Source organism: Mycteria americana, chromosome 2, assembly GCF_035582795.1.
Source record: "Mycteria americana isolate JAX WOST 10 ecotype Jacksonville Zoo and Gardens chromosome 2, USCA_MyAme_1.0, whole genome shotgun sequence".
Lineage (NCBI taxonomy): Eukaryota > Metazoa > Chordata > Aves > Ciconiiformes > Ciconiidae > Mycteria > Mycteria americana.
Window position 1 is genome coordinate 26,411,662 of NC_134366.1, and position 26,169 is coordinate 26,437,830.

The 26,169-nt window shown below is 35.2% G+C and overlaps 1 protein-coding gene across 1 annotated transcript in view; it reads left to right on the plus strand.

The window, feature by feature from the left end:
• Positions 1-26,169, plus strand: part of AKAP9 (A-kinase anchoring protein 9) — a 124,149-nt gene that overhangs the window by 49,290 nt on the left and 48,690 nt on the right. Inside the window, exons 7-21 of the mRNA XM_075492797.1 lie at positions 874-1,071; positions 1,826-4,273; positions 5,377-5,590; positions 6,381-6,460; positions 8,116-8,254; positions 8,719-8,816; positions 10,778-10,880; positions 11,314-11,512; positions 14,611-14,707; positions 15,584-15,676; positions 17,302-17,667; positions 18,538-18,762; positions 20,429-20,569; positions 21,123-21,226; positions 21,987-22,192. Coding sequence (XP_075348912.1) covers positions 874-1,071; positions 1,826-4,273; positions 5,377-5,590; positions 6,381-6,460; positions 8,116-8,254; positions 8,719-8,816; positions 10,778-10,880; positions 11,314-11,512; positions 14,611-14,707; positions 15,584-15,676; positions 17,302-17,667; positions 18,538-18,762; positions 20,429-20,569; positions 21,123-21,226; positions 21,987-22,192 — 4,711 coding nt within the window. The remainder of the gene's footprint in view (positions 1-873; positions 1,072-1,825; positions 4,274-5,376; positions 5,591-6,380; positions 6,461-8,115; positions 8,255-8,718; positions 8,817-10,777; positions 10,881-11,313; positions 11,513-14,610; positions 14,708-15,583; positions 15,677-17,301; positions 17,668-18,537; positions 18,763-20,428; positions 20,570-21,122; positions 21,227-21,986; positions 22,193-26,169) is intronic.

Here is a 26,169-nt window from a genome sequence, read left to right on the forward strand (position 1 = left end):
GCAGAAACACAGAATTTTTTGTGCATTTTTGAAGAATTGGTCTCTTAGTATAGATCAGCAGTCACTTTACCAGTCCTACAGTTATCATTATAGTACCTGGTTTATTGTACTAATTCACTATAAAATAATAAAGATTAGTCTGTTTTCTTCCCTAGTATGTGATGGTAGCTTCTGATAAATACTGGATGATGGCAGTTATCTTAGGGAAAAACATTTCTCTAATTAGTTCTCAGAGCTTTGGGCTGAAATCCAACCTGTCCTCTTTGAAATCAAAACAGCCAGCCATCAACTTTAGTGGGCCCCCATTTCATGCTCCAGTCCTTCCTATATTTTTGGGTAAAACCTGCCTCTTGTGGTGTTATTAGAAGGTAATTTAAATAATGAAGTTAAGTTTCAGAGAAGCATTTGTTCTAAAAAGCACTGGTGATTGAGGTGCCATGGACACTTTTAATCTGCGTGACTATGTTTACAGTGTTGCAGTTGAATATTGTAGTATTTTGTGCTGCTTAAGTACTTTATATAGCTTTTCTGAGCTTCCGGTGGATTATATTCTGAAGCCGGGTTTTTATTATTAAAAATCTGATTTTGGGGACGGTAACTACAACTATTTCCTTTTACTACTTAGAAATGTTTCTGAGACACTGCTGTCCTGTGCTAGCTCACCATAAAACAATTTAATATTAAATATTTTTATTAGTTGGCTATCCCAAAAGAGTAAGGGTATGTCAGTTCCTCCTAAAAGAACTTATAACATTTTTGCGGTAGTCTTTGGGCTTGTGATGTGGAAGAAGAAAGTAAAGATCACTCTCTCTTTAGTGCAAGCTGTTTCTGAAAAACTGATGTATTTTAGGTTTTATTTTTTTAACATTCAAGTTGCAGGCAAGTGAAGCCCTAAGGAACACCAGCCATAGTTGCACAGCTGCTGATTTATTGCAAGCCAAGCAACAGATTCTTTCACATCAGCAACAGCTAGAAGAACAAGAATGTCTGCTGAAGAATTATCAAAAAAAGAATGAAGAATTTGAAGTGCAGATTACATGTCTTCAAGACAAAATCACAATATATGAGATGGTATGTTCCTTACTAGAAAGATCTCTTTTCCTAATCTCTCTTTTCTTTTCAGGATTTTGTAGTTCCTTTGAAATTTAAAGGCCAAAGCACAGACTATGAGTGTGCTGCATATAATGCATACAAAGGTTTTAAGTTTTTAAGACTGCTTCTGTTAAATAACACATAATATGTGTATAATTTAAAACTGAAATTTTTATGTCAGTATTATGTATCATGTTTTTAAAAATTGCAGAAATATTTACAAGAAATGATGAACCTATACTGTATATTAGAATGCCTTCATTAAATGACATTATTTTGTTAGGAAAAAAACCTTAAAATAACCTGCTTGAACAATATTTTCTGTCTTAAGGAAAGAATGAATTCTTTTCTTCATGTACATTTTTTTAATTATCCTTCATGGAAAGCATCTTAAAAGTACCTAAAAAATTAAATGTCATTAAAAGTGACAAGAGACAAAGTTTTCAGTAGATTGCACCAAATATCTTTTTTTGAAGTATGAGAGCACAACTGGAAAAAATGGAAGTGAATATTTTGGGGTGGGGTGAGGCAGGGGGGGCAGGGATTGTCACTTATTCCAAAGGTACAGAAAACCTCCAAATGAGGTCAACAAATAATTTCTATTTAGTTTTATAAATGATCACTAGCCTTCTAAAGAAAGGTATTGTGTTTAAATAGTTAAGTCTATACATGTTCTGATATGTTCAGGTAACAAACTAAAAATAAGAACATGCTTTTGCTCATTTTTTTAAAGGAAAAACACAAAAATGAGGAAGAAGATTTGAGTAAACTACAAGAAAAAGAAGCATTAGTTGAAGAGCTGGAAGCAAAACTTGGAGAAGAAGAAAAAAATTCATTTCAGCTTAAGGAAAAATTATCAGATGTCAGTAAATTACTTGAAGAATTGAAAGAACAGATTTCACTAAAGAACCAGGAGATAAGTAATATGAGAGTTGAACTTACCACCTACAAACAAAAAGAAAGACAATGTTCTGATGAAATAAAACAATTAATGGGAACTGTGGAAGAACTGCAGAAACGGTGTTATAAAGACAGCCAGTCTGAAGCTGACATTGTGCAAAGAATGGAATTAGAAACACAAAGGAGGCTGGCACAACTTCAGGCTGAATTAGATGAAATGCACGGCCAACAGATTGTACAAATGAAGCAAGAATTAATTAAGCAACATGCAATGGAAATAGAACAGCGTCTTTTGCAACAAAAAGTAGAATTGGAGAAAACTTCAAGTCTATGTTTGAATGAGAATATCAATAAAGATCAAATGCATTTAATGAATATTAAAATTAATGAATTGAATGTGAAATTGCAAGATGCTGATAATGAAAGGGAAAAAATAAAGCAAGAATTGTCACAACAGATGGAAGTAATTTCAGCAGAGAAGTCTCTTCAACAAACTAAAATTGAAGATCTTTTCCAAGAACTGAATTTTTCAAGAGAGCAGGTTCAAAGAGCCAAACAAACTATAGTGGATATGGAATGTAGGTTAAATGAAGCTGAAAAATACCAGTTTGTGATTGAAGATTTAAAAACTCAGCTGGCTTCTGCCTCTGAATTTAGGAAGGAATTGGAATTAAAACATGAGGCAGAAGTCACAAATTACAAAATAAAACTTGAAATGCTAGAAAGGGAGAAGGATGCAGTTTTGGACAGGATGGCAGAATCTCAAGAAGCAGAATTAGAGAGACTGAGAACAAAGCTTCTGTTTAGTCATGAAGAGGAACTTTCCAGACTTAAAGAAGACTTACAAAAAGAGCACATGGTGAACATGGAAAGCCTTAAAGATAACTTGACTCTGCACCATAAACAGCAGTTAGATGAGGTACAAAATGAAATGAGTCAAAAGGTAGAAGCCATGCAATATGAAAAGGACAACTTAATCACACAGCAAAATCAATTGATATTAGAGATTTCAAACCTAAAAGATTTACAGCAGTCTATTGTAAATGCTAAATCTGAAGAAATGACACTTCAAATCCATGAGCTGCAGAAGGAGATTGAAGTGCTTAGGCAAGAGGAAAAAGAAAAAGGTACCCTTGAACAAGAAATTCAAGAGCTGCAGCTTAAGACTGAGTTGATGCAGGAACAAATGAGGGAGAGAGAAGATAGCCTTCAAAAAAAATGTTCAGAACTTGAAACACAAAATAACCTTCTTAAGGGGGAAAACAAAACTCTGGAAGAGAAATTAAAAAGTATGTTGGTAAGCTCTGAAGAAAATGTCATTTTCAACAACAGTGTTAGCTCTAAATCAGAGATTTTGGACTTGCAAAAAAGAATAGAAAAGCTGATTACTGAAAATGAGCAACTTAAAAACCAAAATGGTCAACTCCAAGAGGATACTGAAAGGCAGAAGAGTGCCTTTTCATTTACTGAGAAAAAACTTGAAGCTAATTATAAAGAGCTGCAGAAAGAATGTGCAAGTCTTCTGAAGGCAAAATCTGAGTTAGAAGAGAACAAGAATAAGCAGGAAGCTGAATATAAAAGCAAACTCAAAGCCTTGAATGAAAAACTTCACCACTTAGAAAGCAATAGACCAGTTTTAAATAAAACTAAAACTTCTGGTTTTGAAGGGAATAAAGAAATCAAGGTGTCCAAGGCAGATGCATTTGAGGCTGGAGAAGTTGTTGAGAAAGATGCAACAGAACTTATGGAAAAGCTTGAGGTAACTCAGCGTGAGAAACTGGAATTATCCCTGAGACTTTCCGATCTCTCTGAACAGTTAAAGTCAAAGCATAGTGAAATTTGTCATTTAAATGATAAAGTTAAATCCTTACAAGATGAGAAAGAACAAGTTCTAGCAAAATGTAAAGAACTAGAAGTCAAAATTAGCCATGCTCAGAGAGGAAATAGGAGTAGTAACGACCCTAAGACAAAATACTCTAAAGGAAAAGCTCTAAACACTGCTGCTCCAACATCTGAAAGTGAAAATAAAACCCCCGGTCCAAGAAATAAAGTTGATGAAGGAATAAATGTAGGCGGAAATCTAGGTTTGGGCAACGATATCAGTCATGAGGTAACAAAAAGAAAGGATGTTCAGCAAATGTTGCAACCAGAACAGCAGTCTCTTGTAGAACATTTGCATGGGATGACAGACAGGCCGACAGATGAAACATCGTTAATAGCCATTACACAGAGTGAAAATAATAATCTTCAGCAGCAAGTGGATGCCTTAAAATCAGAACAGGTATGTTGCGGTTATCACTTCTTAAGAAATGTATGTGGATGTGAGCGTGAGAAGAGAAATGTGTGAAGATACAGAAGTTATGTATATCGTGTGATTCTAACCAATCTCCATGTTTTGCTGGAGAAGTGTTGCTTGTATTTTTAGGTATTGTAAATGAATTGCAGGTAGTATGGAAAGGATTGTTATTTGTCAATAAAAATATCTAAGTATTGAATTACCAATATTTAATTAGCCGCTGGAATCATCAATCTGGCTTTAAATGTATATACAGTGATGAAGTTGAATAGCATGCTGCAAGAAGTATGCAACTAAGTTTTCTGTAGAAATAGATGTTAACCAGTCTTCCACTATTTTTTTGATTGTTTTTTTTCATGTTCTAAAAACCCACCTAACAGTGAACTAATACCATTACTGCCTAATTTTATGTTGTGTTGTAGTTCATTCATTTCCTAAGAAATAAAATCACAGGCAAAGCCACATTGGAAACAGTTGTGAGAGTATAGAAAAGACCTACAGCTGTATAACATATTTTATTTTTTTTATGAGGATGTCATAAAGGTCTTGCAATTTCCTGCCATAGAACTGAAAAATCATTATGGTCCAGAGGTGTCTAAAAACCTTTTCAAACTGGGACTCTAAATAGCTCATTACTGGAATATCCTAAACATGTTTTTGCTTTAGCAATAACATTCCCAAAATAGCAGACTAGAACTACAGGCCTTGGAAATCAACGTTTTTAAGGTCCGCTTAAAAACGGTCTTTTTTCTGTATTTGGAGTGAACTTTCTTAACTTACTCTGTTGCTAATGATATTGCTCTCACTTCATCGGGGTAAAATTTGTTGGGTTTTTATTGCTGTAAAATAGGAATTGAAGAATATTGAGTTCTGTTTATTTTAGTTTGATTTTTATTTTAAGTTGAAGAGGTGTCATGCTATTTTGTTACAATTCAATTTTCCAAACTGTGTATATTTAAATTTACCTAATGCATACCATATATGCAGCATTCCATTCAACACATTATTAATTACAGAAATTTGCAAAGATGGGACTTTTTTGTTTTCTTGTTTCTCATTCTCTATAAAATGTGTCTTTTCATTCAAAGGCTGATTTACAGCTACAGATGGAAGCACAGCGGATTTGCCTATCCCTGGTTTATTCAGCTCATGTAGACCAGGTTCGTGAGTACCTGAAAGCAGAAAAAGAGAGTGCACTTTGCAGTCTTAAAGAGGAACTTGTACGTAGTCATCTACAAGAGATGAATGATCTCAAAAAAATGCATCAGCTGGAGCTCCAGACCTTGAAAATTCAACAAGCAGGTAACTTGACCAGAATTATAGAAGCAAAGCTCTTGATATGAAAAAGTGTCTTTAAAAGAAAACGAGCACAAGAGTTTGTGCATGTAGCTGTCCAATAAATTGTTTTTATCGAACATTTTGAAATGTTTTTGTACTAAATTATTTACCCATTACAAGTAGTCTATTACTCAGGGTACTTTAAAAAAAAAGTAACAATAATATAAAAAAAAAGAAGGAATAGGAAGTATTACAACTCACGTTTTGCTATTTGTATTAGGTCAATTAATTGTGAAGAACTATGTAATAGATTCACCCATAAGGTTGTATTCCTTACTGAAATAATAAGCAAATGCATCAGCAAAATATTTTGGTGCTTGTTTATTCTCTGTTCTTTGAATTCCTGCATTGGCTCCCTGCCCACATTAAGTAAGCTTCTTTACTACTTTTTGCCTCAGTTAGCTTTTATGTTATCATGCTGGTTTTCTATCCCTGCTTTTTCTGTCATCCCGTGGTTTGCCCTTGTGCAATTTTTTGGCATAAGTTCTTTGCCCTCCAGTATGTTTCTGTAAAGTTTGGTCTTTCTAGAGCTCACTAACACACAAAGCCATTTCTTATCACTTACTCCTCTTGAACATGCAGTTCTACAATAATAATTGAATCTGCTTGTGTGATGGAACAAGAAAGAGGGGAACAAAAAACTATGCCTTTCTAAGAGGTGAAGAAGCAACCTTACCAAGGCAGGAAATTAGGCCTTTGAAAAGTTGTTGTGCATATAGTGTTTAAAAATAATATGAATAATTTGTATTCATAGATGATGAAGTCAAATCTACACAAAGACTTATAGAAAAGCTGAATGAATCTGTAACTGAGGAATGTTCTAGGCTTGCTCAGGTAAGATTTAACAAAGAGTCTTTTTTAAAATGGAAATTTTGAAAATGAAAAATTATGTGTACAGTGAGTCATCATATTTTTCTCCATCATTTTTAACGTGTTTTCTTTGCAGCTTTCTCTTTGAATTTATCACAAAATAGAGACTGCTAAACCTGATCTTACAAAATAATATTGCAAGGGGGTTTGTATTTTTTTTCCTGAACTCTTTTATGTCCTTGCCCATGCAGTTCTTCTGTCTTATACCTAGTCTTGATCTTCTATGTAATATTTGTCTTATATCTACTAGTTTGGAAGTATTTTTTTCCTTTCTGTATGTCTCTGGCTGTAAGTTATTAATTTAACAGCGGTCTGATGACGTGCATATATTGACACACAGGACATCACTCTCTCATATCTGCAATAAGACAGTAATTTCTTTCTTAGCTGCAGCATATCTTTCAAAGACTTAAAAGTGTCTAAGAATCTACCAAAATTTCTGTCTATATTGTTTTCAGTAACTAAATATTATAGTCAAAAATTGAAGCTTATTTTTAGTCTGTATTCTAGTATCAGCCATCAACAATACTATTTTGCCCTATCTTTTTTTGTAGACTACTAGTAATCAATGGCCATTACAGGTACTTTTTGACCAACAATCAAGTTACTTATTAAACTTATTTCTGGATAAATTAAGCTACTTTCATTATTCATTATGAGCCATGGTTTTCCAATCTTAAATACTTCAAATGGTTGGTTTTGGTGGGTTTGGGGTTTTTTTTTCCTTGTTTGCTGGGCTTTTTTCAACACCTTTTTGGGAAAGTGGATAGCAGAACTTTTTTACTTGGGAGCCAACATAGGAGAGATTAAGCAGGACTCCATGATAGCTCATAGAAAGCAGCAGCTGAATGAGAGTCTTTGGCATTAGTTGTTTCAGAGCTGAGAAGAACGCTGCCAATCTGTATGATCCATGTTGAGCTTTTGGAGAAATTGTGATTTTACTTTTGTAAGTTGAATTTGGTATCTGTTGAGTCCAAAATCCTTAAATAAAGAATCCCACTCTGTGCTCTGGGCAGGCCAAGTTTCTTTTCAAGTGTCATTTATCTTCAGAAATCATATGGATAAATCTTCTGTTTGCCTACTCATTCTAAATATGGCAGCTATTCTTCTGGCCACATAGCACCAACAAACATGAGGCATCTGTTTACGATTTTTCTTCTGCCATCCCCTTCTATTCTATTTGTTTAAGAACAAGATGAATTGTAATCTCTAAAAAGATACAAATTTCTGCCATAGGGAATCCTTCTTCCAAGTAAAATTACAGTTTACGAGAATGAGACATTTACAATGTAAATTTGCTTTCAGCATTCATAAAGGAGGCCTTCCTATGGAAGATTTTAATAATGGGCAGTTCCAAATTAAATAGCCATTACAAAATATATGTATTTATGTTTTAGCTGAAAAGTCTTTCCATACCTGTTTCTTTTATCAGGAGGTTTAAAGATTGTCGAGGTTCTTATGACTCAACAGAACATCTATGCCATCATTTCCACAGAAGATAATACTACAAAATACTACTTTCCTGCTGCCATTTTTCTTGTTTTCTTTGTGAATTGTGACTGATAAGTTAATAAACAAATCTTCACTTTTTTTTTTTCTTTGTTTCATGTGTTGTGCAGGTTTTGTGTGGCAATCAGAATGAGCATTCTTCAGCTGCTGTAGAAGTTGGTGATAGGGAACAGGATATTTTCCATAGACCTGCTGCTGTGAGAGAAGAACTGAGTGTAGAATTACCAACACACAGAGGTCAAACTCAAGGTAATGGCATTGTACTATCATGCTGGTTAAAAAAAAAAAATACTGATTTCAAGTATTTCAGACTGACAGTTATGCCATTAGTTGTTCAGGTGCTAATTAATGTGCCTAAATAGCTGCTTTAGAGATTTCCTCGCTATTGTGAAACACTTTTATTTTTTTAGTATTTTCTTGTGCTGTTTTCAGTATAGTGGAAATCAGTGAAAAAAGTGTTGTTTTTTTTTTTCTTCCTCCTTTTCTAGAAGAAGCTAGCAGCTCTACCAAAAAATTCATATATGTCAATACTATATAAAAATGCATCCAAAATTTGGAAGTGGCCTCACTTGTTTCAATAATATGTAATGTTTATCAGACAATTCTTCAGTGGAGAACTTGTGAACAGTTCTCCTGTGAAATGTATTAAAATTTATGGTAAAATGTTTAATTTCATTTTTTTTTTAAAGTCCCTGGTTATCTGTGTAATTTAGCTGTGCAAGAACGTATGGATGCACTTCTACACAAGATAATGGAAGAATACAGTAGGCTGAAAGCACTCCAAACAGAGCTGATGAAAGATTGTAAACAGGTAAACTTTTTATAGCGTATGAGTATATGAGCATTTGAATTTTCTCTGTTGCATGAATTCCCTCTGGATGAGCGAAGAATGTGTTTGAAATTGTGTTTCTGTATCCTGGTTGAGTGGCAGAGCAAGGCATTGATTTGATAAAATGGAGAAAGCTGCTACCCATGTCACAGAATCATGGAATGGCTGAAGTTAGAAGGCACCTCTAGAGTTTGTCTAATCCAACCCCTTGCACAAAGCAGGGTCATCTAGAGGAGGTTGTCTAGGACTGTGTCCGTCCAAATTTTGAATATCTCCAAGGATGGAGACTTCACAAGCCTGGTGGGCAACCTTATCTTCTTCAGGGTACACATTCCCAACTGTCTCAGCCTCTCCTTGTAAGACAAATGCTCCAAGCCCCTCATCTCCTTTGTGACCCTCTGCTGGACTCGTGCCAGTATATCCGTTTCTCTCTTATACTGGGAGTGCAGCACTGGACCCAGCACTCCAGATGTGTCTCACCAGTGCTGAGTAGAGAGGAAGGATGACCTCCCTCAACCTGATGGCAAACACTCTTCTTAATGCAGCCCAAGAGGCTGTTGGACGTCTGTCATAATGGCGTATTGCTGGTTCCTGTTCAACACGGTGCCCACCAAGGCCCCCAGGTCCTTTTCTGCAAAGCTGCTTTCCAGCCGGTCAGTCCTCTGCACGTACTGGTGCACAGGGCTGTTCCTCTCTAGGTTGCAGAACTTGGCATTTGCCTTTGTTGAACTTCATGAGGCTCGTCTCAGCCTATTTCTCTGGCCTGCTGAGGTCTCTTGAAACAGCAGCACAACCATCTGGTGTATGAACCACTCCTCCCAGTTTTGTACAGTCTGCAAACCTGCTGAGGGTGCACTCTTGTCTCATCATCCAGGACATTAATAAAAAGGTTAAACAGAATTGGCTCCGGTATTGACCCATTAGGTACACAACTAGTTATTGGCTTCCAACTGGACTTCATGCCACCTATCACAACCTTCTGAGCCCAGCAGTTCAGCCAGTTTTCAGTCGGCCTCACCATCCCCATTTTTCATCAGTTTGTCTATGGGCATGTGATGGGAGGTGGTGTCGGAAGGTTGGTCAGGTATGATTTCCCCTCATAAATCCATTCTGACTACTCCCAAATGGCGTATCTTCTCGGCTTCATGTGTTTGGAAATAGTTTCCAGGATTATTTGCTCTGTTGCCTTCCCAGAGGTCAAAGTGAGGTTGACTTGCCTGTAGTTCCTCAAATCTTCCTTCTTTCTCTTCTTGAAGGTAGGATTGCTTTTATCTAGTCCTCAGAAACCTCCCTCAATCACCATGACCTTTGAAAGATAATTGAGAATGGCCTCGCAATAACATAGATGAGCTCCCTCAGCACTCCTTGGTGTATCCACTCAGGCACCACCAAATTGTTCATGTCCAGTTTGTTCCCTAACCTGATCCTTCTCCACCAAGGTTGCCTTCCTTGCTCCAAACTTACGCTCATCTCAGGGGCCTGGGATTCCTAAAGACAAATTTTATCAGTAAATTTGGAGTTAGGTACTTCCATGTATTAAATAGAGTACTCTAACCAATTATATCTAGAGATGGTTGCAGGTCACATGTATTGATGGATATACATGTACAAAAAAATATTTGTATGTGAAAACTGCATCTTGGGCCTGAGGAGGATATTAGTGCCTTCCTCTCCTTCTTGGAGTCAGAGGAATTAAAACTTAACAGTTTATATCCAGAGAGAGGAGTTTGAGATTTACAGTGGACATTCTGCACAGGCTGATCAAGTAGCTATAAATGTATACTTGGTCATTCAGGCTGTAAAATGAAACACATTGTTACACTGGTTACGCTCGCTTATGCATTGGCCACCAACCTTTCTTCTATGTTTATAATTACAGTTAATATTTTTGCATTATTGCTAGAAAAGTTGTTGTCATTTGTATTTACTTGATTATTTTTTAGGTCAAAGAACCATGGCTATCTTCTTCAGAAAGGAGCAAAGAAGAGGAACTTAGCCATCTGGAAACAAAGGAATGTCTGCAGACCCCTTCACAGGGTCTAATGGGTAAAAAGATGCATATGCTGTTTTTAACGTATGTATGTTCAGAGAGAGAGAGAGAAGACAATGACTTCAAATTTTAACTGATTCATAACTTACTACAACTTGAAGCACATAAGAGATTTTTGCAGATTTTGCAGTATGATACTCTAATTTTCTTAAATCTCTAAAATATTTTGGAATTATATTCTGTGAAACAGTTTTGGTTTAGTCTTTTTCAGTTTTCCACAGTTAAAGTTTGGTTACCCATATCAAATGTCCTTTTGCAAAATGGAAGATTAAGTTATAATTATTTGTTATGGAAAAGTAATTGATACAATATCAGAAGAAATTTTTAATTACAGTAATTATTCAGTCCATTGCTGCTAATAACTTGGGAAAGAGTTAATTTATACTAATGTAATTTAATCCCCTTCCCCTTCAAATAACCTACATACAGATCCTAAGATTCAAGAATACTGTTCGAAGGAGATAGAAAACCTTAAAACACAACTTGAAGAACAGCATGCTCAAGAACTGGAACACCTCCGGTCCTATTTCCAACAGCAGCTGAAAGAAAGTGAAGAGAGGTACACTACAGAGATTGTCCATCTACAGGATAAGCTTCAGAGTGCTGGGGTATCCTCTGACCACACAAGGTATTAATTCGTTCTTTAATGCTTATAACTTTGCACTGCATACAAAAAGAAATGTTTCAAATAACCATTCATGTAAAGGTACGTTTTACTTCAAAATTTGAGAAATTCTTTATAAACATATTACTCTTGTGTTGTTTTGTTCCTTCAAGAGTTGTTAAGAGTGTTACAAAGAAATGACATAAACATTGCAAACTAAGTAGTGCAGCATTTAGAATTTATTACATTTTTATAGTTAATAGAGGAAGATTTGATAATTGGAATAATGCATAAATATAATTTCGTATCTATGAGCTTTTTAGCAGTAATTTCAAAACTTCCAACTCAACAGTCCACTTTTAACCCTTGAAACTCCAGGCAATGTACTTTACATCTAAAGACACCTCGTGTAGCATAGTTGCATGAAATTGATGATTTTCTAGAATGATATGTAGGCAATAAAGTTTGTGGCAGAGTTGAGGTCCGCTTAACACATTCTGGCTTTCACCAAGTCATGGGACATGGGACATACTCATCAGCCTCCTCCTGGCCCTGACCCTGGTGGCCATTCAAACCTGAAAGAGGTGCAAGTGTCTTGGGGGGATCCTGACAACTGTGGAGCCTCCTTCTGTTCCCTGATTCTTTCGCTGCTCCTTGGATGTGTTCAAGGAGTGGCGGGTGCTTTTGATTGTGCTCAGTTCAGTGTCATCCCTGGATTCCTGTTCTTCCATTTTTGACCCTGGTGTTCCTTCATTTTGTTTCATTTACTATACTACAAATCCACTCAGTTTCTCTGCATTTTTCTTTCATCTGAATCTTCCTTCTGTAAGAGAGAACTATGAGGGTTTGTTAGTCAGACCAGTGCTCCACTGTAAAAGGGTAGACACAGAGGCAATAGGAAATGCTACCTTAGTAGGTAATCTAGGAAAATTGTCTAGCTGTTTCTAGAAATTGTTAAATATTTGATATACTTGCAACAGTACTCTCTTAAAAAGCAAAAGGACTGTGGTAGGAAAAATCCTTAGAAGCTGAGAGAAATGAAGATAAAAGTATTTCCCTTCAACCATGACCCATCAGAACCCGAACAGCTGTTTTTCCCGTATTGTTTGCTCACAGCCTTTTCTCAGCCATCTGTGTTTTTCTAACTTCCAGTTTTCCTTTCATTCCTTAAAATATGTTTGTAGCCTTGGAAGTGGCAAGGAAAATAACCATTTTTTTTCCTCATATGAATTAATACTTGTATATACTTGTTTTGAGGTGAATAAGAGGTCCAAGTTCTGCAAATGTTTATGCATCTGTAAGACTGAGGCTTTATATAATTGTTTTCCACTATCTGCCTTGTAGAATCAGTACACATTTATTAGCCTGAGCTCAGTTTTAAGGGACTGTGTGGCTTCTTAATAAATTACTTTTTAATACTTTAAAAAAAAACCAAAACCAACAAGTTATGAGCATTTTCAAAATGCATTTTGTGAAACTGTATACTGCTGTATGTCTGTTGGCTAGGACAAGTTACAAATATTCATATACAATTTCTAAATTATTTTTAAATGGGTAGTTAGTGTTCTGATTTAGTCCATGATAACTATTCACCTAAAATACTCAAAACTCATTTTACATATGTTTAATAAGCATTTAGAGTGATTATCAGTATTTATAAGCTAACAGAGTAGACAAAAAATTTCACATGAGGATTTACATTCTCTTAGCTTTCATACCTGAAGTTCTGGTATTAAACATTAAAATGACACTGGAGTTTTACATGAGAAGTTCCTAGGTCAGTACATAAATTGGTTTCTAATAACCTAGTATAGCGGTCTGTCTCATTACATCTCAAGCCTGAAGATGAGTGTCTTAATGATGTAGTCAGTAACCTATTGAATGATGTTACACACTCAGTCTCCATACCTGGTTTGTTGCTGCATCTTTTAAACTAACATCTAACTAGGAGTATAGCTGTGGCCAAGCCTAGGAATTTTTGGGGGACATTTTCATCTAGTTGTATATCCTATTGCAACATCAGAAAAGAAAAAAAAAAAAAAAAAAAAGGAAATCAGTTGCTACTGTTCATTAATCAAATTAAACATGAATGCTAAAAATAATGGGTTACTTCTGTAGTTAAAAGTGTCACAAGTTTTGTAAAATTACCATTCTGGACTCCATTTCAGGATTATCTAAACCAGCTCTCAGATTTGAGCAAAAGAAGCTTCATGGTCTCTGTAAAATCCTAATGTAGTTAAGATTGTAAGTCTCACAGACAATAAACTTGCTTTCTAACTTAATCTATTTTGTACCCTGTCTTTTAGCAAGGGATTCATGTCTTTGTGGTAGCAGATCACAAATACTAGAGGAGAATGTTTTGGGTTTTTTTTTAGGTAGTTTGATACTGTATCTTATCCTTTGGCAGTGTATTTCTGTTGAGTCTTTTTCAGTACGTAGTGAAAGGGGAGCTAGAGTTTTGGTGGTATGTGGTGGTGTTTTGATTTTTACTGTTTTATAGCACTCTGGATATATAGAGCAGTTCTGTTGGAAAAGGCAGTCTCTGAATATATTTCAGCATGTTGTTATCTAAATATAAAACGAATCATATTGGATTTCTTACTGTTTTCATGTGTATGCCTCATCTATATAACACAAGAAAGAAAGCAGTGCATCTGTTGATAAGGATCAATTTAAGAGAAACAAAATAAATATAACCATTTTCTATGTGGTTTTGTGGCTTCATATACATAGCCATTCTGGTTTCTCTCATATCCTTATGATTCAAACAGGCACTTTTGTCTTCATCTTAACTGTGTATAGTTATTGAGCACAAAATATTCTCAGGTAGCTTTAAAAGTACCTGTGAATTTGTGCAGTCCTTGGCAAAACTGGTGTTAAGATGTGTTACATTGAGAGGACAAGCTAGCATTTGGAAGGCAGATGAATTATGAAGTCAAGTATATGAAATTAATGGCATGGGAAAAGGCGTGTTCTGAAGAAAATATTTGCAGTTATTTGTCTTTAAATATATATAATGTATATGTATATTCATATAATGCATATTTGAATAGAGGAAAAATAAGGTATACTGAAATATTGATTGTTTTAATTTCCCCCCTCTGCTTCTTTTACCTTTTTAGTGTATCCACAGATTCACAAATAAAGCTAAAAGAAGTCTTCAGGGAAGTGAAGTGCACTGAAAATCTTCATCAGCAAAGAACCGATGAAGCACTGGAGGTATATAACTCAGTTGACAGCTAATATACATATGGTCAACATAATTTAGATGCTTTGGGTTCTAAGATGAAATTGAAATATGGACTAGTATTTGGTAGTGGTAAAGTAATTATCATGTTAGTACTATGCTATACTATTAGACAGTCCATGTTAGAGAAGAAAGATTTTAAATTTTGCTGAAAAACATTTCTGGAAATTATGAACAATAAAGCTTGCTTTATTGGTCCTGGGTTTTAGGTTAGGTGTTTGTTTTGTTTTGTTTTGTTTTTTCTTTGAAACAAGACATTTGGTTTAGACTACTTGTTACTAAAGTGGAAAAAAATTGGTGTTCAACTTCTGGGATTTCTTCAGGAGTCTTTAAAATATTGTGACTTTTCTTTAAACACTAGTTATGGAAGAAGAGTGATTTAAGTGAAATCCTTAGTAATAGTACTTTTAAAGTATAGACTGCACAATTTTTAGAATAAATTTTGAAAAAGTAATCCCAAAGATCTTAGAAACCAAACGCAAATGGAAAAGACTCCATATGTTCCTCCCCTAGTACTGCTGGAAACCTGGCTCGGCAATTCTGCATTTTGAAGAACAGTGATGCTGTTTTGTACTGTGATCCTGTGCTTTCTTACCTGTTTTGTCTGCATTTGACAATGCAAATAGTGCTGGAAGAACAGTGTTGCAAACTCAACTTTTAAAATTAATTTTGAAGCAGAAACAAGGCAAAGTCCTTTACCCAGTACTTTTATGTTGTGGTACAAAATTATGTGATTTGCATGAAATGAAGGTAACCTAATTGAGGAAAAAAAAATCTCTGTCAGATTGAAACTTTAAAATTAATGAAATAAAAGCACAAATATCTGAGATTTCATGGTTTTCTTACAGCTTGCTAGTGAAATTGAGAAACAGAATGATCTGGATGTTGTTCAATTGCTAGAAAAACAGTACCAAGAAAGATTAGAAGAAGAAATAGCAAAGGTATTACTTTTATTTTGTTACTTTAAAATTAGTTTAAAAAATACTGTCACTTTCATTTGCCATTTCTGACAATTCAGATAGTTGCAATACTGTATGCTAACTTTTGTTTGATTTATTTACAAGGAATTGTTTCATTCTGATTCTGAAACTGTTTCATTCTGATTTCTTTAAAAAAAATCTGAAACATTTTGGGTTTTTTTTGTTTTCTCTCCTATTCCTAACTCATAATTTCTGTTCATTTGGGGGGTGGTGGTGGTGTTTTGCTTTAATAGTTCAAAGAAAATAGACAACATGCACCATACTTGACACTAGAATTTATTTAGAAAATCCGGAGGCTTAGAGAGTGGATTTCTTGCTACTTTAGGCTTAACAGCTGATCAGTTCAAAAGATTTTGCACTTAACAGTTTCAGACTGTTTTCTGATCATATTTTATTGTGCATTTTATTATATTGTGTAAAATGTGTAGTTTTTATTTGGATCTGGTGACTTTCTCTAATAAAATTAAGATTTTATAGGTAGAGTATATTAAATTGTTTGTAGATTTACTTACTTTTTTACTTCCAAAAATTTTTTCACTTCTTTGCAGAAGGAAAAATTATCTCTGCTTTCATTATATCATGGCATAAATAAAAATCAAATTAACGTAAATGAAAAAGTGGAAAAAAAATAAAGGAATACTTCTTAAAAAGGTTTGCAGGCGGAGTTAGGAAGAATGTTATAGCCAGCACTAGATGATGACATTAATTTAAGTAATCCACGTTTCTGAAGTAAAAGTTCCATTTCTCTCATCTGCTACCAAGAAAACCCTTCTTTATGGGAAAGCAAAGTACATGATTGGCTAGCGTTTTGTTAAGGACCGTTTAAGTTCAAAAGACAAACTCACATTTTCTGGAAAGGGGGAGTTACATGTTTTCTTTTCAACTTTTTTCAAGTGTAACACTTCTGTATTTATTATACTATTTTTTTCACACTTTTTGTAGCTTATGCTGTAAATGGCTGTATTCTAAATCTGCAAAAGAACTGCTCACGTGATTGGAACAGGAGTTTATTTGTATTAGAAGGAGATACTTAGCAATACAAAAGTTACCAGCCTGTTGTAACTGAAACTGCAGCTATTTAATGCCAGTAGAAATTTCTTTCTGGTCAAGTAAAATTCCTGTGCTGAGTATCAAGCACATGGCACTGCTGTCTTTATACAGCCCAAAATTCCATGTCAGTGAAATGTTTACAAAGGATGCTTGGTTAGATAGAGGAAGCTTAGCACAGCTGCGCTTATGTCAATATGCCAGGACTTTTTAAAGTCACTTTTTAAAGAATCTTTTTTAAAAATAACTAGATAATTCCGTGCTAAATAATATATTTTAATTGAAAATAGTGCCATAGTTTATTAAACAACCTTAAATACAGCATGTCTGTATTTTAAGATGTGACTGTGGATGAGATTGACAAGATGTCTATGTTCTTTTACCTTTCTGTTTTCTTCTGTAAAAAAAAAAAAGATAGAATCACAGTTCAGAACTTTTGGTACTTTTAGTTATATTATTGATAGTCAGCAACGAGTTTTCTTCAGCAATAGGAGATCCTGTGAAGCATAAACTAATACAGATTTTTTTTCTTTATTCAGGTAATTGTGTCAATGAGTGTAGCATTTGCCAAACAGACTGAATTGTCAGGAATTGCTAGGCAGAAGGAAGAAGCAGCACAAGCACAGACTGTACATCAACAGGGAATGCATTTTGAAATTAAAAAGCAATGCAGTGAAGAGGTTGATGGTCCTCTTAGAAAAGGAACAGAAAAAAGCAGTAAGCATGAAGAATTGAAATCACTTTGCAAGGAACTCACTGAAGAGTCTGGTGAGATCAACTCACTTGGAGGACAGCTTCATTCTAATAGCAAGCCTGGTTGCATATTAGGACAGACCACACATGAATCAGTGATTTCTGAAGAACTTTTTTCCCATGTCAAAGGGCTTACGGCAGAAGAAACACCGGTAAGTGTGAAAAAAAAACTGGCAGTGTGTAACACCATACTTGAATAATCTTTCCCATGGATTTACAGTTCATTTCAATGAGAAAACTGCAAAGAAAGAAATTAAGATGAAAATTCCATTTAAATATTTCCCTTTCTCTTTCAAAGGGGTGACAACTTTAGACCTAAATTATCTACCCTTATTCCCTGTGTTCTACCTGACTGTCATAGCATTATCCTATGCTGGGAGGAAAGGACTATGACACTGGTTACATGAAAATAGATTATTCCATTTCATGGATAAGACTGCATTGCAGGCAATAAATTGCATAAAGACTTTTTGTAAGCTAGGTTATATTCTAGTGTTTATACAAGGAACAGGTTAAAAATAGTGTTTAAAGAGTTTGAGTTCCTTGTGATAAAGGATATCAGCTGAACACAAAAATTATAAAAGTAATATGTAAAATATGTATTTAACATTTCACAAGCAGTCATAAATTTTGACTGCACAATTTTATCCTAAGTTTTATTAAATTTCATAAAATTGATAGTGAATAAACTGTAATATTCCTGTTTTGTATGATAATGCTCTCTCAAACTTCTCTTGTTGTACACACACACACTCAAACACATGTATGTCTGCCACTGCATTTTCTGTTGAGATCCCTGCCAGCTAAAAACCGTAAGAGTTAACACTGTTCACAGTTATTTTAGAAAACCTGTCTTTTAAATGGAGAATAATTGTAAGCCTGGACCTTCCAAGAAGCAGGTAACCAGATAATGCTTTTGTGATAGCTACTTTAATTTGTGAAAGTATTTTCTAAAATTTATTTAAATATTTACTAGAAACTGTCATTGAACATCAAATGCTAAAATAGTTCCAATATTTCAGCGCTACAGTGAGCTGACAGCATCAGACACAGAAGCATCAAGTCAGCTGTTGTTATATGAGGAACATTTGGAAGACATGCGACAGGAGCTAGTACGGCAATATCAGGAACATCAGCAGGCAACAGAATTATTGAGACAAGGGCACATGCAGCAAATGGAACGTCAAAAAGAAAATCAAGAGCAACTCTTAGCAGAGCTTGAGAGTCTTAAAGCGCAATTAGCTGAGGTAATATGGGGAATGTATGTTAAGTCCAATATGTTAACTCAATGAGTTAACATAGGTTAACAAAGGGACATCACCAGGCAGATTTATATTTATTTATACTTGTATCTCTGTATATGTTGAGAGACATGCACATACTTAGTATATGCATGCGCACACACACACATATCTATTTGTGTGTGTGTATATATACAAACACATATGTGCATATATGTATAAAAGGCATATTTCTTTAATCAAAGCTCAGTCAATGATGGATCAGTTTAGACTTCTGTAAACCTGGAGAAAGCCTGCAGTGCTGCACAGCACCCAGAAGAGAGAGTGAGTGAGTGAGTGCAGATGCATTGTAAACCATGCCACCTTCCAGATACATGGCCCTGTGCAGGATGCAGGCTAGCATCTATTTACATCAATGAAGCCACCAACCATGGCTAGGAATACTGTAGAATTCTTCATTTTTCCTCATCCCCACTTGAGGTCTGAACTTGAACAGTACTGGTGGCTTCCTGCAACAACGTGGTTTGGCTTTTTTTGTTTTGTTTTGGTTTGTTTTTTTTAATCATGGGAGATGAAGTCCTTACTAACTGTTGGAATGAAACAAAACCTGTGGGGTTTGGTGGCAAACACCACTGGTTTTTTGCCTTTTTAAACTTAACTTGCTGTCACTCTGCATCTATTCAAAGCCTATAGCAGGTATTCTAATGAAACTCATTAATTTATCTTAATAATTAAGTCTTCAAAAATAATGTCATTTATAGACTTGTCTTCAAGGATTCTTTCCCTTGAAAGACAAAGTAAACGTAATCCAGAAGAATTTGTCTTGCTTTGATTTAATTTCAACAACGTAACGTTACAGAAATGCACATGGAAATAGTAATCAATGAATTCTAAAATTCTTTGATTTCACTGTGGAGTGGAGCTTTAGGTTCCTTCAGACCTTATCCAGACTTGGTTCTGTTTAAGTTTGGGCTCAAGGAGCTGGGGAATCTAGAGAGCCAGTCACTTGTATCCTAGGTGTCTTTTCCAGCACTGTCAGTTGTCTGTTTCTCCTAGCTGCTTTCTGGGTGTCTTTCTGTCATTTATCCTGATAATCTTTCCTTTCGATACATACATCCTTTCTCCTTTTACCTCTTTGTCAATTTGCAACTGCATCTTTTGTCAGGGGTTGCAAATTCCTGAAACTGATGAAAAACATTAAGTAGAACTTATGCTGCTGGCTTTTCTCCAGTTTTTAGCTCCAAGGATGGTTTATCCATAAGAACCGCATAGGAATGTATGCATTGCGTTTAAGCCGTGAACACTTCTAGCTCTTCTAAAAGAGAGTGTGTGTAGGCTTTTTGTAAAAAGAACTTATTTTCATCTTTTTTTCTTGTGCAAAACATGTACTATAGCGTGTAATATTTAGAAATTAACCTTCCAGTTTGCATTGTGATCTCTGTGTTTCATAAAGAGCACACAAATTGATGAAAATCTTAAAGAAGGTGTAAGGTACCAAAAGTATTTATGAGCTGTATTCCATTCTGGAAAGCTTTCAGTGTCTTTGTAACCATTTAAAGAAGTGGACTGAAATTTCATTGTGCAAAATACGTAAAAAATTAGAAGTGATAGGGCTCAGTAATACTCAGAAGCTTAAAAAATTGTGTGTGCTTCTGTAACACTTCTTTCTTAGCGTGTGTCAATGGAGAATGACAGCCTGGTTGCAGAGAGAGAGAGAATGCTTTTAGAAGAACTGGAATTATTAAAACAACATTCTGTACCCGGAAAAGAGAGGCTGTTTTGTGACCTACAAGACAACAGCACACAAACAGAGGTAAATATGGACTTTGACTTTCATGGCAGCTGTGGCATGTAAAACTAAGTAAGATTCCTTTTTTCTGCTACTCTTTTTATGTAATATATTTTCCTAAAAGATGTTGGTTATTGCTTGAACAGAGCAGGTTTAAGAACCAAGAGGTGGTACTGGTAGACACAGTTTTTTACCTTAGGTAAGCAGAAGCTAGTTTAACAGCTTGAAGGTGGGGATTATTACTATAGCTATTTGCTCAGGTAAACTCACATTTTCATATTGCTATAGCAACACCCAACAGAAAGTACAAGGACTGTTTAATCAGCATAACAAAGTTCTTTCTAATAGGCCCTGTCTTGGATTTCCTGTTTTGATTTTATTTATGTTTTAGTTAATTTTTCCACGTAGGAAGAGTATTTCTTGATTTGTTATTTGGTGCAGAAGTTTTCTTAACAAAACACAACTAATTTAGGTTTTAAATTTCATGTTCTACTGCGTGTAAGAAGAATATGTTGATTCTGGCATGACAGGATTTCTATCCTTTTTGTCTTCTCTCCCTCTGCAAAAACTTACTCAGAATGAAAATGAAAACCAAAACGATGTGAGAGAGCAGATCTCTGAGGATGAAGATGGAGGAAGAAAGCCTGATGAAACATCTTCAGCTCTTCTTTCTAAAGAAAGGTGCTTAGAACTGTTAAGAAAAGATCATTTTTAAAAAAAATGTTGAGAATCATGTTCTTGTTGTTAAATTAATAATATTTATAAGCTTTATTCTGGATGATGATAATGGCATTTTTTTTATTCTAGATAACCGTATTCTAAGTTTCCGTACTTTAGATTAAACAATATCTTATTTTTTTATAAAGCCTAACAGTGTAATGGCATAGAGGATGAGACAAATCTTAACCTGTTTTACTATATCTTTTGTATTACACACATATAGAATCATATACATCATTTATACACATGTGTATTCATATATACATTGTATGTACATAATATGAAATAAGTTTATTTTTTTATAAATTATATGAATATAATTGTTGTATTTGATAATACCTTTTGACTCTTCTGTAACTTTTTTGATCTGTATAGACGAACAATCTTTTTAATTGTCACTTTGAGAAAAGAGTAAGTTTATAATGAATACCAGGCAAATGTAGACCTCTGTTTTAAAAGAATAACTAGGTAAAATACCAAGATAAAAGTACAAATATTCATAAATAGTTTGACTTTTTACATATTTTGTAAAAAGAACTTACTTTTAACACAAATGTGCTTTTAATATTTATGTATATGATGTGAGGTTTAGTCTTAAAAAAGAAATTGTAATTTTGCTGTTTCAACTGCAAATCTTTCCTGGTTGCAAGGGTGTATAAGGGATAAAAAACACTTTGAAAGCAGGGGAAAATCAAAGGACTGATTAGTTTCTGTCCTGCAGGCATGTTTTTCAGAAGGCTAATGAGAAACTCATGAAGATTCTTTTAGAAGTTGTGAAGACAACTGTGGCCATGGAGGAGACAATTGGTCACCATGTTCTCGGGTTACTGGATCGGTCTGGGAAAGTCCAGCCTGCCAAACCAGCTGGATGGGACACAGAGGCAGAGGAGTCAGTAAAACCCTGTATCCGTGTGGGGTATGAAAAAGGTACTGCTTGTATGGTTTTCTATTTCATAACAAGTAGCATTTGCATACTTTTATTATATATTTAAATAACCTCAGTTTTGAAATTTTAATTAAAAATAAACCTTTTTTAAAAAAACTATTTGTCATTTGAATGCATATGACATCTCTGCTTAAGATACAACATTTCAGGAGCTGTCTGGGTCATGCCCCAAACCAGTTATGACTCATATCTAGGGTCCTGTTGTAAAGCCTGCAACAGAATAGGAAAGTGATTAAGAAATACAACAATAAATATGTTCCTGTTGAAGGAGGCGACAAGAAAGAGAATGAAACATAGCTCCATGGCATCTTGCTCCAACTTTACACCTTCCTCTGTATGTATGGGGAATGGGAACTGGTGTCAAAGGCCATATCTCTACTAGTGCACTTAATGTATGTAGGGATGTTGCTGGTCACTCTGGCCAGCTGGTGTGGGACAGCCTGTATATATGCTTGTGGACTTCCTTAGCCTCCTAAAGAGGTTGGTTGCATGCAAACAGCCTCTTGAAAACAGTTCCAGGAACTTTCTCACTGCCAAGCCTTGCCCATCAGCTGTTTGGAGGAGTGCTATTTGGCACAAGCCTAAAGGAGCATTTTAACGTTGTAGTTAATTGCTCACCAGTGTCTTGAGAACTCTCCCAGGCTGTGTTTAATTTCCTGTGATTGTACTAGGATAGTGTCCGTACATTTCTCTTTTGGGCAAGAATAGGCACTCTATCGTATTGCCATTTAGGTATCCATGGTACAGAAGCCTACGTAAGGATGTGTGTACATTCATCCTGGGTCTTATGGGGAGGCAATGTGCAACAGATCAGTTCCGCCTAAAACACATTATACGTCTGGTTTTGGCTGGAATTTTAACTACTGTGAATGAGAAAAAGAACTGGAAGTCAAATACTACATTTCATTATTAATAAAGAATCTACTACAGAGTAATAATACAAATGGTGAATGAAGATGAACTTTACCTCTTTCATTCAAAATGTAGATTATTAAATATTATTGATTCCCTCTGGCTTTAAATATAGGTCACGTTAAGCCTTGGGGCAAGTGACAAAAGGATGTATGACTTGTAGCACAGTGACATCTCTCTCAGTTGATTACTCAAAAGGTTATCTGCAGTGAAATATGTACAGCTGCAGTCTAAGGATTCTTGAATTTTTCAAGTTAAAAGCACTTTTATGCCTGTATAATACTGCTGTTTCATTTAAAAAACCTCATAACTTTTGTTTTCTGCACATTTCACTCTATTTAATTGCGAGGAAAATTATTTTTTGAAAACTCGGACTTTTGAGGCTTTGTTTTTTTCCCCAAATTTTAAATTGGAAAACTAAGCTTCTGGTGTTAATTTTTGATACTCGCCCAGGAGACCTTAAAGATAGAGAACATCTGCTACTATAATTGAAGGAATCACTACTTTCAAAATGGAGTATTCTTGCACTTTACTTTGGGGTGGGAAATGAATAGAGTTTGCGTATGTTAAAGCAGTTCAGAGTCTCTTCAACCACTGGCGACTATTTTCCACACAGTCTCCTAGCCAAATGGTAAAAGGAGCAACGACCAGGCTCAAAGGTTACCACCACTTCCTTTTGTATTCTGAGGTAGTCTTAAGTTTTATGTAAACTGCATTTTAAGTAAGTTTTCTATATTAAAACCAGCAATTTATAAATTTTCTTTGTATTCTTGGTGTTCTCATTGTATATCCTGAGGTGTGTAAAAAGCATTGGGTTTTTCACAATATACATTGCCCAAAGAAATAAAAACGTCTTCTGGTTATGGAGGCAGTGATCACAGGCCATCACAGTTAGGTGTACTGTGGTGTTACCTAGTGCATTCAGTGAACCTAGTTCATAGTTATATCATGCCTATCCACAGAACACATACTGTTGCTTTTCTCCCTCATTCTCGTTTACTGAGAATATTGCTGCCTTTTCTCAGACAATAAATACATAAGTGTATGTATGAAGCGCTAATACATGATTGTTGCCCTTCGCTACTCTCATAGGTGCTTGCTCTGCACAGGCATGTACAATGCATAACATATGCATTCACTTTTTGCCTGCTCTGGCACAGCAATGTGTATACTTGTATTTGTCACTAATTATGGTCATTAACAATTCTTAATATGGATTACTTGCATTACACATATGTAGAAAAACACAATTAAAAGAGTACCTTTGTTTGGTATTTTAGGGTGGGTATAATATAGACTTAAGCCTAGCTTTCATAATACTACTGTCTAAATGCACAACAGGCCCTGTAATTGGAACGTATTGTTAATTTCTTGTGAAGTCTTCTGGTGAAAGAGTATTCTCTTAAATAGAAGAGAACTGTATTCCGTTCCGCTAGTGGTAAAGGTTGACTGTTTTAACTCTTGTGTTTGCTATTAGTGTATTTTGAGGAGGCATGTATGGATTCACTCTTCTGTAACAAAGCAATTTGTCTGTTGTTGTAATACGCCCCTTGGTATAGAGCTGTTCACATACCAGTTGTTCATTCCAGTATTCTTTTTTGCATGTTCCCTTACATTCAGAAATAATTATGAAAGGAGGAGAAACCAAAGAAAAGAGTGAGGATTAAAGAAGACCCAAGCTTACGGTGGCTATAATGGATGAATGTATAGTTTGTAATGTATCTTTGAGGTTGTATTCACAGTTCTCTTTTTTTCCTTTCAAAATGATACAACAGCATCCTTGCTGCGTACGTAGTTCTGCCACAGGGGTCAGACAGCCATAGTAGCAGTGGCACTGTTTCATCAGCTGAAGTATTTGATCCTTCTTCAAATGGAATTAGATGACAAATTCTGTTACTGTTTTCAGCAACAGGACTGTTGTTATTAATTTCCTATAATTCCACTGAATGGCCTGAGAGGACATACGCTTTTAAAATTTTTTCCCCATTGTTTTCTGGAAGTAAGAAATGGGTAGACACTACTTTTGTATTTTAATCATGCGTGTTATTGTATTTTCTAATACCTAGCCAAACAGATCTTCCTTTTTAATTACTTAGGAAATTTCTAGCAATAAATTTGTACCAATAAAAATCGAATAATAAAATAGAAAAAATAATGTGTTTAATAAAGTGAATTCTCTCTGACCTTCTGAATGTAATCCATATTTATTGATAAGCAAAACTCAGCTTACTGTTTTTGCTGAGTTTCAGCATTTTAAAAATTCCTTTTAAAAATTCCGCGAATCATTAAGGTCACATACTTACAACCACAACCTGACTTATAGAGCATATTAGAGGTTTATCTTGGACCTTGCCTTTATTGGCTAACACAGGATTTTATTTCTAGCAGAGCGAGTAAGGTTCAAATTTCAGTCATAAAACATATCGTTGGAAGTGAACAGCACTTGTGCAAAGTAATCCGGTGAGTTAATTACATCTGGAGATTTGTGTCAGGAACCATCGTGACAGAGCCAGCAGGCTTTGCTGTTCTCCTCTCTCAGATGTTGTACCTTGGGTAGAGGGACTGCAGTAATGCAGGATGCTCTGGAGAAGCCTGTGCGGTTATGGCATTCCTTGAACGTTAAACCCTCTTACCTACTTTCTGAGCTCCTTGTTTCTGAACAGGGTACCAGGAACAAGGTAGTAAATAGCTTTATACACTGAACCGCCATAAACCTGATTTTTTTCTTTTCAACTTGTAACCCCTAACCTTAACTTCTCAGTGGAATCCCAGGAGTAAACTGAGATACTAGCTCTACATGATGCAAAATATGTATTGCTTCATAAATGTCAGTTGGCAGCTCATAAACAACTTATGTATCTGAAACTTCTGAGTAAGCACTGTATAATTAAGCACTTTTCTTAAGATTTAGTGGGCCATGACATCTGACGTGCTGAACTGCGAGCTTTGTGGCAAGGAAACGATATGAACCTTTGTTGTTTTGGGGGTTTTTTTGTTACAAGGGAGAGTTTACACAAGGAGAAGACATTTTTACTTGTGCCAGTTA